This window comes from Mus caroli, chromosome 9 (genome assembly GCF_900094665.2).
Source record: "Mus caroli chromosome 9, CAROLI_EIJ_v1.1, whole genome shotgun sequence".
Lineage (NCBI taxonomy): Eukaryota > Metazoa > Chordata > Mammalia > Rodentia > Muridae > Mus > Mus caroli.
The window spans coordinates 18,568,326-18,585,969 of record NC_034578.1 but is presented as its reverse complement, the minus strand read 5'-3'; the positions used below and the strand labels follow the sequence as shown (position 1 = coordinate 18,585,969).

Sequence of the window (17,644 nt, the reverse complement as noted above, 5' to 3'; positions counted from 1 at the left end):
CCCTAAGCCCAGCCTTGCACATGCTTACACATGGTGCACACACTCCCTAAGCCCAGCCTTGCACATGCTTACACATGGTGCACACACTCCCTAAGAGGCAAGATCAAGACAGACATTTAACTTTTCGTAAAAGCAGGACCTGCTCACAATAGCTACCTAAGCCACGATGTTCCAAAGCCCAGAACCCGCCCTGGCCCCAGCTCTACAATACAGACTCTCCAGCATAAGAATGGACATTGGACTTTGTTAATTGATATTTCTGTAACTAATGAGATAACAATGTGGCTTCTGAATTATGTGGCAGACGTGTGTGTGTGTGTGTGTGTGTGTGTGTGTGTGTGTGTGGTGTTGGTTTCGGTTTGGTTTTTTGGGGTTTTTCAAGACAGGGTTTTTCTGTGTAGCCCTGGCTGTCCTGGAACTCACTCTGTAGACCAGGCTGGCCTCAAACTCAGAAATCCACCTGCCTCCCGCCTCCCATGTGCTGGGATTAAAGGCATGCGCCACCGCTGCCCGGCCAGGCTTGTTTTAAGTAAATGCCTGAATGGATATGGAGAACTGGGAACACTCAGTACTGTCAGGAGGACAAAGTGATACAATCATTATGGAAGTCAGCATGGAGGACCCTCCAAATTAAAAAAAAAAAAGTCTATCACGTGATCCAGCTGCACCCAAAGGACTCCACAGCCCACCACAGCGATCGCTGTTGCTGCATACCTGTTGCTGCTCTGTTCACAACAGCCAGGAGATGGAAACAAGCACATGTCCATCAGGTGATGAATGGGTAATAAACGTGTAGCATATGTATACAATGAAATATCACTAGATGTTAGAACACAGTCCAAGACTAGAGTCATGGGAGGAGAACTCAAGAGCGCTTATGAGAAAAGCTCCAGGGGCTAGAGGGATGGCTCAGCAGTTAAGAGCACAAACTGCTCTTCCGAAGGTCCTGAGTTCAAATCCCAGCAACCACATGGTGGCTCACAACCATTTGTAATGAGATCTGATGCCCTCTTCTGGTGTGTATGAAGGCAGCTGCAGTATACTAGGATAAAATAAAAAAATAAATCTTGAAAGAGAGAGAGAGAGAGAGAAACTCAAAAAAAAAACAACCAAGACAAGAGTCTTGTGGTCTCAGTTTCTTTAAAAACACAAAATCATTCTTGGACTGCGTTTTCACACTCCTCCCAGGTGTAGCAGATAGGAGTGTGTTTACTTCAGCTGTTGTTATGCATGTGCCTCTATGAAAAAGCATGGTTTTGCCATGGGTGGCTTGTCCTCGTGATTGTACATTCTACTCATGCGACTCTTCCTAACCCAGAGTATAAATTGCCTGAGGTTCTGAACAAAGTTGGCTATTGCATGAGACTTTAGTCTGCCCCTTTTATGGGCTCCATTCTCCCAGGTCCCACCATCTCCAGAGCAGTAAACAGTTCAGCCTTTAAGAAAATTAAGTTCAGAGAGGAATTGATGGAGCTGGAAATAATAATTCTGAGTGAGGTAACCCAAGTCCAGAAGGACAAACAGCACATGTTCTCTCATGTGGATGCTAGCTTGGAATCTTCAGACGCCTGTCTTTAAATCAGAGTACCCAGAGAAGTCAGGAAAATGGCGATGGGCATTAGGGGTGACTTCTTAAAGAAAGACTGTAAAACAATGGTAACATAAAGGGTGAACGGGGAAATGGAGCAAGAAGGGTTGAGTGGGGCGGGGACAGCAGGAGAGGGTACAGAGGTGACTGTGGGAGGGATAAACAACACCAGAGATCTTTGAAAACGCCATATGAAAGTCTACTACTATAAAAGCTTCCTACAATAAATACATGTGTATATGTGATGTTAAAATAAGTACTCTGGCCCAGGGAACGACCTCTCACCTGGACACCACAGGCTAGCTTCACTGTCGGGTCTGAGTTAGCTCTGCTGACCTTTGTCAGTGGGGTCCTATATATTCATAACTGCTACAGACTATCGCCATCGCTCTTAGTTACCTGCCCCACCACGTCTATGATGGATAGACCGTATGGCCGAAGGTAGCATACATACACTTGAGTCAGAGGACATGAATGAAGCAAGCTGCTACAGACCTGGAAACTTCATCCCTACCCTAGCTTTCATGGTGCTGGAAGGGGCTGTGGATGCTCCTGGAAGAAAAGCAGTCATCACTCTCACCCAGCACACTATAACAACAAGACATACCCCATGGTACAACAGCAGAGTGAATGGAATGGCAGAAACCAACCAGCTTCTGCTTGGATTAAAGGCCGGCTCAGCAAGATGAAGCTTGTACTTGGCCTCGTTAACTTAGTCAAGAACCCATGGCTACGTAGACTGTACATCCTCGGGAAGAATCTACTATTATGATTCTATTAAATGGACATATTATAAAACTGAATTCATGAGGCTTGGCTGGGCACGCCTTTACTCACAGCACTCAAGAGGCAGAGGGAGGTGGACCTCCATGAGTTCAAGGCCAACCTGGTCTACAGAGTGAGTTCCAGGGTAGCCAAAGCTATCTATAGAGACTTTTAGTCAAAAAACAAGTTAGACTTAATTTAAAAACTGACTTATCATTATACACATAGATCACTGAATCTCTGAGTGCTCCCACCATGGTGGCCATGGACTGACCCTCTAAAACTTCTGCTGCGTGCACATACAACCTGGTGCTTTCCATACTGCAAGAAGTTAGCAGGGACCAGTCGAGGAAGAGGCAACATTCCCACATACAGCTAGGCTGTAAAGAGAGATAATGCCCCTAACCTTGCAGCTGGGATACCCTCACCAACCTTTGCTACTGCCCCAGCCCAAGGACCATGAGTACCAAGGAGATGAAGTCATGGGAGACAGGAAGAGGGAAGACTCCAGGGACCCCACAAAAGAGCCAACCCAGACAGCACTTAGTGGTCTACCAGCTCTGGAGAGCCCATCCTGTCCTGAAGACTCTCTGAGCCTGCACTCCTTCCTCTGCTCAAAAGTATCACCTTTGGAAAGGATCCAAACCACTGCACATCTGGCCCTAGGCTCCAGGACCCCAGAACAGTATCTCAGTATGCCTGTAGTTTAAACAGTTTCCTTTTTCTTATATGAATGTTCATAATAATTTTATTTGTAGCAGCCTAAAATAAGAACTATCCAAAGATGCCCATCAACAGTAAAATGAACAAAAATCTTGTGATACATTCATGTGACAGAATGCTATATGACAAAATAATTACACATGAAGCAACATGGTAAAATCATTTTAAAATTATGAGTGCAATAAGTCAGACATCTAATAATCTATGCTATATATTACATTTACCCAAAGGGCCGGTAAAACCAATTTACAAATGCATATAAATGAAGCAGGGATCTTGACAAATGTTTTAGGATTTAGGGTGTAAATTGGGCGCACATGTGTGTTCAGTTGATAGACACATGAACAAATAGAACACATGAAAATTATTTACTGATAAAAAATGCATCATCAATGTACGTTAAGCAATCATTTATGAATATTTACATTCATCTTGCTATGGAAATGATGCTATTTGAATGCTATCAGGAGCTGTGTTAGACAGCTCATCTTTGGGAGCAACATACGTGGTCTAATTCTCTCATGTGGAAGTTTTGAAACTGAAATGAAGCTGTTCCCCACCTCTGGCCTTATTAGAGCATTGCAATAATAATCAAGAAGACCTAAGCATGTGGAAATACTTGAGACCTGTGAGACTAGTTTGCTTTCCGTTGCTTTCAGGGCTGCTGACAGGGCTGGTGAACACTGTGTGTTTCCTCTTAGGGTGTGAGTGACGCATGGTTAAGTCAGATCTCCTGACTAATTGTGTTCATGAGACCATTCTCACAGTAGTCCCTTTGGACTTTGGTGGGGGATTTGGCTTAAAATACACTAACAGAAGCAATCTTCAAACTTCAAGATATGGCTTTAGATTGCAAGAATTTATTTCCACCCAGAACAAAAAACAAAATAAAAACATAGCAGGATTCCAAAAAGACAGCTCAGCAGGTGAAGGTGTTGGCCCCATGGACTGGCAATCCTTAAAGACCACTAAAGGTTGAACAGACAACTGAGCCCACAGACAGATGTCCTCTGGTTTCCACACATGCGCCTTGGCACATCCACCCACACACATATGATGCAATATTATTGTGTGTGCACACACAATAACAAATTGTAAATTATTCTTATTCTTATGCAGGCTTAATCCAAGATATTGTAGCTGTCTGTTATTGACTTCCCGGGTGGGAATGCAGTTACATGCCATCAGATTTTCCCTTCAAAGGAAATGATGAAAGGTCTGTGGGTGCCACTTACAAGGTCTGGTACCTGCTTGGCATAGGCCATCTCCAGAACCACTAAAGATCCATCTAACAAAAACACAAATGAATGCATGCAACTTACTACTCTTTTGCCTCATGAAAAGTCCTCAGCCTTTGATAAGTACCATTTAAAACAAACATTTTTTGAGATTGTAATATAATAGCAGCATCCCCCCTTCCCTGTTTTCCTTTTAAAGCCTATACAGAAAAAGCAAATGGTTCGTGCTGAAAAGGGCCCCCACTGCATAAAATAAGATTATGAATATTTTATTTGTAATTTATAAAAATGTATTGGCCACTGAGCTGGAAAGTTGCATCCGTGGTTAAGAGCACTTACTGCTCCTGCAGAGAGGACCTGAGTTCAGTTCCCAGCAACCACAAGGTGGCTCACAACCATTCCTAACTCCGATTCCAGGGAAAACAGCATGCTCTTCTGGCCTCTATATACCAGGAATGCACATGGTGCACATACGTATATGCAGTCAAACATTCTACATGAAAAACAAAAGCAAGTAAATCTTTAAAAGTAATAATATCTGTAACTGTATTTGCTGGTGGGCATGGTGCTCACACCTGTAATTCCAGTATGTCACTGTGCAAGGCAGAAGAATTGCGTGAAATACCAACCTTGTTTCATAGTAAACTGTAAGCTACCTTGAAATATATAAATTCCATGTTAAAACATGCATCCTTAGGCTGGAGAGCTGCTTAGTGGTTACGAGCAGTCATTGCTATTTCAGAGGACACAGGATAATCTGTGCCACACGGTAGCCAGAACTGTTTGTAACTGCAGGCCGAGGGAGCCCCTCTTCTGACCTCCATGGACAACAGGCACATGCGTGATACACATAAACACACATTTAAAAATTCAGTGAATAAATCTAGAGTATATTTTTAAAAAAAAAAAATCTATCGGTAACTGGTAATAGTTTGCTAAGTCCTGAACTCAGTCAAAATTACAAAGGTAGATCATAAGAGAAAATAAACAAGAATACTCTACCACTGTCAACTGCTAAACCATCAGTACCCAGAGCCCCACGGGGTCTGCAGGACTGCTGTGGCTTTCCACGGGAATTCTTGCTCTGTCCTTTGTTTCTGCAGCACAATGTGCATCATTTGGGGGATACTGCTAATTGTTCATTTCTGCTTCGTTTAGGTCAATGCACAACTGCTTCTTGTTATAAAAGCTCAATAACTGTAATGGAATTATGGGTTTAGCAAATAAAGTCCTGAGCTAAACAGATGAGTTGTCTGAGTTGGAGCTTTCCCCAGGTCTGCCCACACCAGAGCACATGTCTTTTCAATTAGCCGCAAAGACTAGGGCTTCTGTTCAAACCTAGAGTTTATTGTTTATAAAATTAAAAACAGATACACACATCTAGATGTGTGTACACACACATATAAATGTATACACCTGGGTCACATATCTTATAAGAATGGTTGAAAGGTTTAATGTGTTATACACGAAATTACTTTGCACACATGAGGAAATGAATGTTAATCTATGACATAGATAATTCATTCAGAGGAGCTTCTCAGGCTACACAGATGTCCTTGTGTAGGCCTCCATAATCACTCACACAATTCAACAAAAGGAAATTAAGATATTAGTAAGTTCTGGCACCCTTACTTTTTGTTTTTAGTCTTTACTTTTGACTCTGAGAGTTGAACCCAAACCTTGTGATGCCAGGCACACCCAGACCCTAACAATTACTGGTTTTTAATCACAAATTGTTTACAAGCACTTTTTGCCATTTTTATCCCAAGATGGGAAAGTTGCATTTTAGTCTATAGTATGTCTAACCATTAAACAGTGTTACTGCAGGGCTGGAGAGCTGGCTCAGAGGTTAAAAGGTTTTGTTGCTCTTACAGATGACCCAAGTTCACTTCCGAGCAGCCACATGACAGTTCACAACTATCTGTAACTCCAGTTCCTGGGATCCAAAAGCCCTCTTCTGACCTGCTAGCAAAACAATGATATACAAATACACACAAAAAAATGAAATAAACAAATCTAAATTTGTATTTAATCAACTACTTTTTTCATCAATAATGTCTTGAAAATATGAGTTTCTATTTGCATCTACATTAAGAATTAATATTTTCTTCTTGATAATTTTCTTATTTTCCTAATTTGTACAAATTATAAGAAATTAAAGCAAGAATCAAAACATAAATGTGAAATATATATCAGAAGTTTAGTGCTGCTGTAAGAGTCTAAGTTAGAAATTATAGCTTCTTTGATAGGAGCGTGTGATAAATTCTAACTTGAATTTAACAGTTGACATGGCAGAAGAATAGAATGTGGCTGAGGCCTACAAATCCCTCATCCTGTAGGATGGAGATCTGGCAGGTTCAAATTATGAATCAAAACCCCAGAGACAAGAAGAGTCTTAATTACAATGAGCAATCCCATTTCTTTTAAAGTGCATACAAATTAAAATTTCCAAGTATTGACATGTATTACAGTTAGTTATGCGAGCGTTTGCCTGTGTATGAGTATGCACATGTGAGCTCAAGGGCCAAGGGGTCCAGAAGAGCATTAGGTCCCCGAGAGCTAGAGTTACATGAGGTTGGAACTTGAGTTCTTTGGAAGAGCTCTATATGCTCTTACCCACTGAGCCTTTTCCCCACTCCATACTATTTTCTTTAGGATACTTTCTAAAGTAAAGTCTTGGGACTTGGAGAGTTGCTTGGTGCAACAGTACATGCTTGTAGACATGAGGGTCGGCCTGACCCTCAGCACTAATTGAATAAACTAATGCTCACCTCTGCCTTCATTCTCAATTGTAATCCTGTCCTCATCTGCCCCAGCACACCTCTACTCTAAACTCAAGGGACCTGAAATGCAGCCACAAAACCTTTGACATAAATCTGTTCTGCCTACAGGACATGCTGGGGCAATGGTGGCTCAGGATCTGTGGGAGTGGCCAACCAATGTCTGTTGAACTTGAGGCCCACTCCACCAGGGAGCACCCATGCTTGACTTTGGGTATATGACCTGGAGTAGAAACTGGATAGCCCAGAGACCTAGGGTAGAACCAAATACAACAGGTCTTTAAAAAAATAAACCAATGGACTGATTCCTAATGGTATTCTGCTATACTCACAGATTGGCGCCTTGTCCAGTCAACCGTGGGAGGCCTCCTCTCAGATGATTCTAGTTTGTTGTCAAATTGACATTTGAAACTAGACAGCACATTTATATCAACAGATTAGGACAATATCACATTATCAACTGCAAAGATTTTTTGAAATATCAAATTAATAATTGTTACTACACTGTTTCTGAGTTGACTGGTTTGGTTTCAATCATGGTTTCTCTACGTATCAACCTGGCCTTGAGCACACTTCCTAGCCCAGGTTGCTTCAAAGCTATAGAAATCCTTGTCTTCACTTCCTGTGTGCTGGATGGTAGGCATTCAGTCAAACCTGACTGTTTTTACTGCTCTCCTTCAATGTTTTAATTTAGACCAACAGCTATCTGTGAAATGAAACCAAATACGTTCATTCATCAAACAGAAGTTATGGCAGACAGATGAGAATGCAAAACATTCCTTGTCCCAAGTAACTCATAGTCTAAAGCATAATCCAGGGAAAGAAAAACCACAAAGGCAAGGGATAGAGCTATGGTACATGCGCACAAAGGACCTTATCGCTGTTTTGTTGTTGCTGTTTTGTTTTTGTTTTGTTTTAACCAGCTCTGACCTGTGAACGCAGCTCAGGGACTGAAGATGGGCCTCGCGGCCTGTGGCTAGCACAGAGCACTAGCCTAGCTGATGGTGTGTCTCTGGGTTCCATTCACAGTACAGGATGCATACAAAGTCACAGGATGGACACCAAAAACTACAGAGGCAAAGAAGAGGCAGGTGTAACTTATTTCAAAACCCTCTTTTCTGCAAACTGAAATTTAAAAAATGAATTAAATTCTAAAAGAGAAGCTAGCTACATGAAAACCTAGATACAGACAGAAGCACTAAGAAATCTTTCGCAATCTCCTCAAACAGGAGGAATAAGTGTGAGAGAGCTACTTCACAGCAGCCTGGTTGCAGTTAGTAACCATGTATCATATACTAGGAATGTGCTGAGTTTTTTAATAAATGCTCTTAAAAAAACTAGTATACTAAAATGATAGAAGTGTTTGGTATGAGTTAATTATTGTAGAATGTATCCTTAATCAGCACACTGTGTTGTATCCACAACATGTGCAGTTTTTAATTTGCCAATTTAAAACAGTAATTTTTTTTTTTGAGCCTGACATATGATCAGACCAGGGAGCTTAGGAAGGCCAGAGCTATAATAAACCCTGTTGTTCCTATTATGAGGAGAATCACCAGAATTTTAAAGAAAAATAAAAATACATGAGCAGAAATGTCCTTTGAAAGCTTCTTCTAAAGTAGCATAGGGGTGACTGCAAGGAGGAGGGCCAGGGAAGGACACAGGCGCTGGAGGAGGAGCGGGGAAGGGCACGGGCAGGGCTTGCGTGGGCACGCAGCATCTCTTCCTCACACTCAGTGTTATTAGAGCCCCACTGAGCTGGACATGTAGCACATGTCCAGGAGGCTGAGACTGAAGATCATGAGATGAAGGCTAGCCTGGGCTGCATCACATAACCCTGTCTCAAAGTCTAGAGAGAGGGCTGCTGAGATGGTTCAGTGGATAAAGGCACGTGCCACACAAGCCTGGTGACCTGATGGTGTTATGCCCTGAGTCTGTGGGAAACCCAGACGAGCCCAAGAATTGCAGAATTGCAGAGTCTGCTGCAATTTGCAAAAGAGTCTTTTTATTATTTCAAGTCTTAACTCAGATTGCAAGCCGCCCCCCCCTCACCTACGCGACATAGGTGCTGGCACAAGATGACAAGTCCAGAAAGCATTGAGTTTATATACAGCGCAGTTAGGAATTCTTTGAATGCTTAGGGTGAAGGGGAGTGGAGGTTGGCTTAGGTAGATTGTAACTCAAACATGATACCATTTTGTGGGAAGGAACTGGAACTGGGAGGAGGATTAAAGAGTGTCTTTTGTGAGGTTATCAGGAACTAATTTTATGGCCACCCTTTACTGTCTATGACCTCTGATTACCTTTTTCTATGATTCAAACGTGGGGTCTTAATCTTGTTTGAGTTTGTTATCTTTAAGGTCCCAAGGACAGGCACCTGGAGAGTTCAGCTGTTTATCAGAGAGCGAGCTAGTTCTTGGCAATGCAGAGGTGACAAGGCTGTCTCAAACTAGCATTTGTGGCTCCTTGGGGTGTTTTCATTAAGGAGGGCTTTATGGACAGTGCCATTCTAACCCAGACTGGGTTCCTCAGAGTGGCTAGGGAGGGGGAGGGAGCCCTGAGCTTGCTGCAGGGGGATGAAGCACAGTACTGCACTTGCCATGGGCAGCAGGGAAGATGGGAGCTTCTGGGGGGGGTGCTAAGGGGACTAAGGGGGAGTGCAGAGGCAAACTGTCTGCACACAACACTGGGTCTCTTTGGTGAGGCTTCCAAGAAACAGGACAATTAGCCATAGAGTTAGCATCAGTAATTCAGAGGCTACAACAATGAACCCGGCAACTCCCATAGACAAAAAAGGCAGCAGCAAAGAACTGATTCTTAAAGTGTCCTCATCTCCCCATGTGCATCATGGCGTGCACGTGAGTGCACATGCAAATCTTTTTTTTTTTAATTATATTTTGGAAACCCTAGAGAACAGCATAGAAATCAGAACCATGACTGGTTTGATCCTTAAACCTGTTAAGTTTAAAAAAAAAAAAAGTCACATAATCTCATGCACTATAGCTTGCCTGAAAGCTACCACCAAAATGTGTGTGGTGGAGTTCATGCCTGTTACCCACCAAACTGGAAGGTTGCATACGTCTGAGGCCAGCCTGGGCTATATAGTGAGAACCTGTCAAGAAAAAAAAAGAGAGAAAGCAAAGAAGGAAGGGAAGGGGGAGGGAGGAAGAAAGAGAGGTAATCCAACCCCCAAATTTTTCTCTTACATGGACTGAAAAGGCAATGCCTTGGTTATTAAAAAATATGAAATATTTATGAAGTGCCCACAATATAACTATCCATAATGTCTACCAAGGTGAATTCTTTAGTTTTGAACTTTCTAGATATGATGCCAATTAAGAAAAATGTTAAATTTTTGAAAGAGCTCATGCTGTATAATTAAGACATCACAAATGTATTGAAATGAGTCACAGCATCCGGGCCCTTCATGCTAACGTCCACACAGGTTCTATTGTACACATCACTGCATCTTTCTCTTAGGATTAAAATTCCTACACTAGGTTGGTTTTTAACCAAGATTTTTCTTCTAGGAGAACTATTTGTATACATACCAGTTTCATGCTCGTCAAATATAAACATGATTCTTTTTATTCTAATTTTTAAAATTCAAGCATGGCATGCTGCCAAATTTAAGCCAGATATCTCAATGAAAAATACTAAGCCTATCAAGGCTTTGGGGGTTGCTAGAAGGTTTTTAAAAAGTTGTAGCCAATTAAAACTGCATTCTAGTGAATGAACTATACACTGATTATCCTCGGTTCCCTGAGCTCCCAAGTACCGTAGATTGCAATTGACACAGCTCCCCAACCTCAAGCCACAGACTCGCTAATGCAAGGAAGGGCAAGGAACATATTCTAAAGGAAGATGGAACTTGCCAAAACTCGGAAGCAGTAAGAAAAAAGGACATTTTAATCACAAATTAAGATGCATTAAATAATTTTTCATAGAGTTCACAGTGTTTGGTGGTTCCTTTCTTATGCATTTTTAAAATCTGCTTCAGTTATATTTTATTTGTTAATAAAATAATAATTACTGGATTGTATCAGGTAAGTGGTGCTGGGTTAGGCACGCAGTGACATACATAAACAGCAGCACCTTCATCCGTTGTAATTACTTTTTTACCAACATCATATCTGGTATAACAAAATTTCTCGTATTAGAACTCTAGAATATCAGGAAGAAACTTAAAGACATAAGACAAATCAGGCTGGCTGGGGAGAGCAGTCCAGTGGTTAAGATTCTGTGCAGAGGACCCGAGGTTCCCGGCTTGGATAACTTGAACCAGTTGTAACCTCAGGTTCAGAGGCACAGGATGCCTCTGGCCTCTCATATGCACAGAGTTAAACACATGTATACAAACTTTTAAATGAAATAAATCTTATAATCTAACTGCTATTAACATATTCACTCAATTTACACTGACAACTATACATACTATACGCCTGAAACTCAAGTGATTTGAAGGGCGAAACAGGCAAATTAGGGGCAGGGTCTATAGTTAGAGAGGGAAGAGGGAGGTCAATGCAGAAAGGAGTGGAGGGAGAGGCAAAATAACAGTGAGAATGTCTGCAAAAGCCACAAGGAATCACACTATTTTCTACTTACCTAAAATTATATATAGCACACACAGAGACAGAGGCACAGGCAGAGACTGGGGGGTGAAGGAAGTTTTCCCACTTGGTCTGACAGTGCTATCCCCAAGACTATCTAACGTAAACCCTAGGAACTCGCTTGCCAAGTCCCCTTTCAAGTTGTTGGTCAGGGCAGTCCAAAAGAATCCCAAAACAATATAGGCTGCTGCTGCTTCCCTTGGTTACCTCCCAGAGGCTGAAAGTAATTCAGTTATTGATTGCTAAATTAAATTTTAGCAATGTCCAAAGAACCCCAAAACAATATAGGCACTTGGGACATGAAAGCCACAAGACCCAAACTGGATCTGTCGTGAAGCCCTACTCTCTGAGGACCAGCTTTCTTAATACGCAAAGGTGCTAGGCAAGCCGCCAAGGGAAGCAAAGGAAAGCCCCACTCTCGATGGAAACCAGCACTGTCTACTTGGACTTAAGGTAAATCAGGCCAACTACCCAGGGCTGGTGAGCTTGGGGACCTTAGAGGAGAACCCACTACTGCCACCTCCCTAAACCAGTATAATTCCTAACTGCATTCCAGATACTCATCCTTATATACAAAGATAAGTATCACTCACAACCACGTCAAGGAAGTTTCTTTTATGGCAAATGGGAACTATACAGAAAACCACAACCAGTCAAAATGCAGACAAGAAGTGACCCTGGGGTGCCCAGCCTCCTCAGTCAATACATCAGTACAAGCCCTGTGCCTAAGCTCAGGAAGCACTGGGAAGACAGACAAAGATCTTAAGGGCCAGAGGGCCAGAAATCTGCTGTGGAATTGTGTCTCCTAGAAATGACAGGGAAGCTACAACACCCGTGAAATCTCAACAGTAAGGCTGCTTAAACAAGCCCTAAAGAACTACAATAACAGTCGACATGCTAACACAGAAGAGGGAACCCTCAGAGGGCTCATCCACAGACAGGCACCTGAGGAATGCTAAAGTGGGAGAAATGGTCTTCCCTGAGGGTGAGACCCCACAGTTGGTTGTCCATACCAAGTAGTTAGTCCTGAGGTCATAGTCGCATACATACATGTACGTAGGCATCATATATAATAAAGAAAAAGAGGCCATGATTTCAAGAGGGAGCAAAGGAGTACATGGAAGGGCCTGGAGGGAAGAGAAAAAAAGGATGTGATTATGTTCTATTTTTTAAAAATAAAATTTAATTTTTTAAAAAATGGATGAAATATGTCCCCTAATCTCAAGAGAGAAATACTGGGCCCCAGAACTACTAAAGCAAGTCATTACATCACAGCTTAATTCAAGCAATAATTAAAAGCAAGATATAAACAAGTCCCGCAGGTACAGGCAAACAGAAGCCACTAACTCAGTAGGCTTCTCAGAGACGGTGACAGCCGCGCCCGGGGGGACATTCGCTGCCAGGCGCTCTGAACCAAGGACTGGCATGTGCACAACTACCGTGCTCAGCTTTGAAGAGACACTTCAGATTCCTACCTATACTTTAGCACAAGCACGCAGCTTTAATCTTGTAGTTGTAAGACTTGGCCTCTTTACCCCTCGGACTGTAGAGCTGTGTTTGTTACATTGTTATTAGCAGTGCACAGAAACTGCAGAAGTAAACAGGACACCAGCCTTCATGCTTACTACAGTTAATAGAAGATTAAATGTAAATGAGAATGTGTGAATACAGGAAGTGGCTAATGCTTGCTAGGTAAATAACACATCCCAGAGGAATATATCACATTCTTCCACACTACAACAAAAAACACAGGAAAATCACCAGAGAGCATGCCTTTAACCAAAGACAGAGGCAGGCGATCCCTGTGAGTTCAAGGCCACCCTGGTCTACACAGCAAGATCCTGCCAGGACTATAAAGAGAGCCTGTCTCAGAAGAGAAGACAACTCAACAGAGAAGTATCTTCATGATATGCTACACGCTGCAAGAGTGCATTTAAGGACACAAATGTGTATTGCACACATACACAGGGATCAGTACAAGGATGGCACTCAGTCAGATCACTAAAACCCTGACAGAAATGTAAACCCTGTATAGGTCCCTTCTGCACATCAGGCAGCCTAGAGTCACACCAACAGATCTCTGGTTCCCCTTCTGAGCATACCTCAACAGAGAAATGTCCTTTTCTTCTAACCATGCCACGAAACCTAACTTTCAGATGCTGGTTCTGATGAGTCCCCAACTGTGAAAAACACTGAGGTGAAAGTGTGTAGTCAGTCACTTACCAGCACGTGCCCGGGAGGGAATGCTTGACATCTTCATTCCTCATCTATAAAATACAGTGCACTTAGCACACACCACTGAAGTGCCTGACACGGAGGACACACGTAAAGAATGCACTCAACCAGTCAAAGCAGTTGATCACATGAGGCTTACCGAACAGCAGCACAGTGCACAGCATCTGTCAGCATTCATCCAGTAGGGCTTTCCACCCCAGCACCTGGAACTCCGTTATTGAATCATCAAATTATCACAAACTAGTCCTACAGTTCACAGCTTTATTTCTGTGGCTATGCAGCTCAGATCACACTCATCAGCCTGAGAAACTTCCTGTTTAGAGTCACAGACACTACCCAAACTTTTCAATATCCGTATTAATCACTATAGCTTGCTGAATCAAAGTAGCTGAATTTGAAACAAGTTCAATTTCATTTCCTTCAAAGATTAGCTCATCTTCCTGCACCTGAAATACTGACCAATGCAGATGTGCACAGGTCCCACAGAGAGCCACTTTGCCCACAGGAAGACATGGGATGTGCACACCCACAGACCTCATGCTGATCTAAGTTCTGTGTGAATGGCAACCAGTTCCTTCGTACTTCTGGTCAACCCACTTCTCCTGTCAGAGACTGAATTCTGCAGCGGTAACTAACTCACCCCCTGGCTTTTCCGCTGGATCCCTTCATGATACAAGTCCACTTCATTCACATCTTCAGGGATGCTCACAAGTAAATGCTAAGAGCAGAGGCTGCAAAGAGCTCATGTTTGTTTCTTTCATTGGCTTCTTTCCAGGACACTAGCATGCCTTTATCTTGTACCATTAACAGGACTGAGCAGACTTGCCTCAGAGAAGCCATGGAAAATCCTCATCAAAAGGTTTGTGTAACCATTGCTGAGCCGTCGAGCTCCTCCCAAGGCCATATGTGGTTCATTAGCTCCAGCATGACCTGTTCAATTACTATACACGATAAAAGTAATATCCTGGAGTTACAAAGATGACTTTCTTCCCAGGAGCTTAAGCCAGTTCTAAATAACAGTTCATCATGGCAATGGCAGCATCCATATGCAATCATATTTTGGGGAAGCCTGCAGCTAAGAGGGAGGGTTTCACATAGAATTAGGCATCGGCAAAGCAAGGGCTCATAGTCAACATCTGTATGAGGAACATCAAATCCTTTCTTAAAACTATAGCAGTGTGTTCTCCCCTGTCACATTTGAGTTCAATTCTAAATCTTTCTCTCTTTTTTTTGTTTTTTTGTTTTTTTGGTTTTTTTTTTGGGGGGGGGAGGCTGGCTTACTGTACTCTATATTACACTAGTGACTTTTAAACCTACTACAAACAGAATTGTAATTGTACACAAAATTTAACGTGCATCCTACAGTCTTTTTTCAGTCCATTTTGTTTCTTCTGACATGTGCTTTCATGTATAAGCAATGAACACTGGGTATTTTATGCTTTACGTTTTAAAATACAGTCTTCAGAGCTCAGCCAGAAATGTTCATTTCTAAAGACCAACTGCCACCAGCTGGCTCTGGGAGGACATGTACAAAGTGGAGCCATAACCAACCATGGTTCTCCGCAGGTCAGATGAAACCACTCATAGCATTCAACATGGTCTCCGGCGCAAGCTGCAAAGAGTGTCTTCAGCCAGCAAGTGTTCCTTTAAAATACCAAATGGGCTACTGTTGCTTAAACACTAGTGTTACTGTGGCATGCTAAAATTATGTACAGTATTCTGTATGAAAATGCAATTAGAATATGTGTTAAATATGAGCACAGTATGGAGTGCATATACAATTTAAGTAACTAATAATAATGCTAAAAATGCTGCAAGTCTTTAATGATCTCTTCTATTCTCAAAGGCTGGTCCATGGTGGTTCACAAATAGCTCCCTCCATACAAGTAGAAATGGCAACTGCCCAACACCAAAATCATTGAAAGCTTTGGCAATCCGTGGCTGTTCTCTTTCTGACATGCAGAAAATGCGCCTTTTTAGGAAAATGCTATGAAGCAGCAGTATGCAAGAGAATTCTACAGTGAGACATGCACTTCTACACAATTACACATATCTATAATCCCAGGACTCAAAAGGCAGAGGCAGGGGATCGTACATCTCAGGCTAGACACAGCTACATAACAAGACCTCAAAAATAAACAAATAATTAAATAAATAAACATTTAAAAATCGGTTCTTAGAAACAAATTGTCAAATCACCAATATATTTGCTGTTTTTTAAAATTGCATTTTTTAACTAGCTAACTGCTTCAAAAAGAAAGGCAAGTGCAGTTGTACAAAGGCGTGAAAGCGGGTGTGATGTGGTTCATCCAAGACCCCTTCACGCACACTGCATCCCTGGTGAGCTCTAAACACGTGTGTCTATTGCATGAAGTCAGGTTTACAGTTCTCTCAAACTGATGCTGTGACAGAGCAAAGCATAGCGAACTTCTTGCTGACAACAAAACAGATTTTTCAATACATTTTGCATGTGACTGACTTTATAACCCCTATAAAGATAAAAGTTTTCCATTTATTTATTTACTGAGAGAGAGAGCTTAAGCTCACACTGGCATGTGTGTGTCTCTGCGTGTGTGTGTGTGTGTGTGTGAGCATGTGAGCATGTGAGTACAGCACACACATGAAGGCCAACGACAATGTACATGTAGGCATGTGCACACCAGAGCATACATGCAAGCGAAGGTCAGGACAGGAGAAAGGTTTCAGCTTGCCATTCCTGGTTATATCCACCACAATGGGAAGTCAGAAGCTTGGAGCATCTGGTCACATCACTGAGCAGAGAGAAGCATGCGTCCGCCCAGCTCCTCCCTCTGTTACATAGTCCAGGACACAAACCCAGGGACGGTGCTGCCCAACGTTAGGTCAGATCTTCCCTCATCAATGAATGCAATAGAGACACACACGTACCCAGAGACATGCATACAAGCCAGCCTAACCAACAAGGCAATCCTATACTGTGTCCGGATGGCAATTAGAATCATACATGCATCTGTGTATATGACAAAAGTACTCTTGGGCTGAGGGGGCAGCGCTGAGGATCTGAGTGAAGACTTAAGATCTGGGGAGGTTTCTATCCCTGAACTACACCCCAGCCTGGATCGTTCTACTCACCTAGCTCCTGGAATCTCTGTTGGTGTCTCATGTTGGCACTGGCAAACGTGAGGGGGAAATGCACATATAATTCATTTTAGCAAGTAGGTGAATAGGAGGGGAAATAATCGGTGCTGTTTAGAAAGCTTAAGACATAAGAATCCTTATACTATGCAAAACTAGGGACTAACAGGTATTAGATGCATTCTGAAGTCTCTAGCAGCCTTGAGGATAAATGCCTGCGGCACCAACCACAACCTCACTTCATCTTCAAATGACAAGAAATGATGCGAAGTTGTTCATTAGCCAGTGATGGGTTCAGAGACATGTGCTCCCTCGCGTGATGTTTAATACAGATTGTCAAGATGACAGGATCCGGAATTACCAAGGACACACACACAATGTAAAAATCAATACCTATGTGTAGAAATGCCTAGCATTAATGCAATTTCTAAAAATAAACTTTCTAAATATCTTCAGTAATTGTTACAGCTCAGATGGAAAGGTATCCTGGCAGTCAGGAGCCAAGGAATACCACAAAGTCACCACTGTCACCCCCACAAAACAACTGCACACGCCGGCATGGTGGCGCACGCCTTTAATCTCAGCACTCGG

The 17,644-nt window shown here is 42.4% G+C and overlaps 1 protein-coding gene across 8 annotated transcripts in view; it reads right to left on the bottom strand.

Annotated features, from left to right (window-relative positions):
- Bbs9 (Bardet-Biedl syndrome 9) overlaps positions 1-17,644 on the bottom strand; it is a 406,692-nt gene that overhangs the window by 313,298 nt on the left and 75,750 nt on the right. Inside the window, exon 1 of one of the 8 annotated variants that reach the window (XM_029481552.1) lies at positions 17,051-17,084. The exons of the other annotated variants lie outside the window; for them this stretch is intronic. Within the exon in view, the coding sequence (XP_029337412.1) occupies positions 17,051-17,081 (31 nt within the window). The 5' untranslated portion in view covers positions 17,082-17,084. Of the gene's footprint in view, positions 1-17,050; positions 17,085-17,644 lie in introns of those variants that run through there. 8 annotated transcript variants of the gene reach the window in all.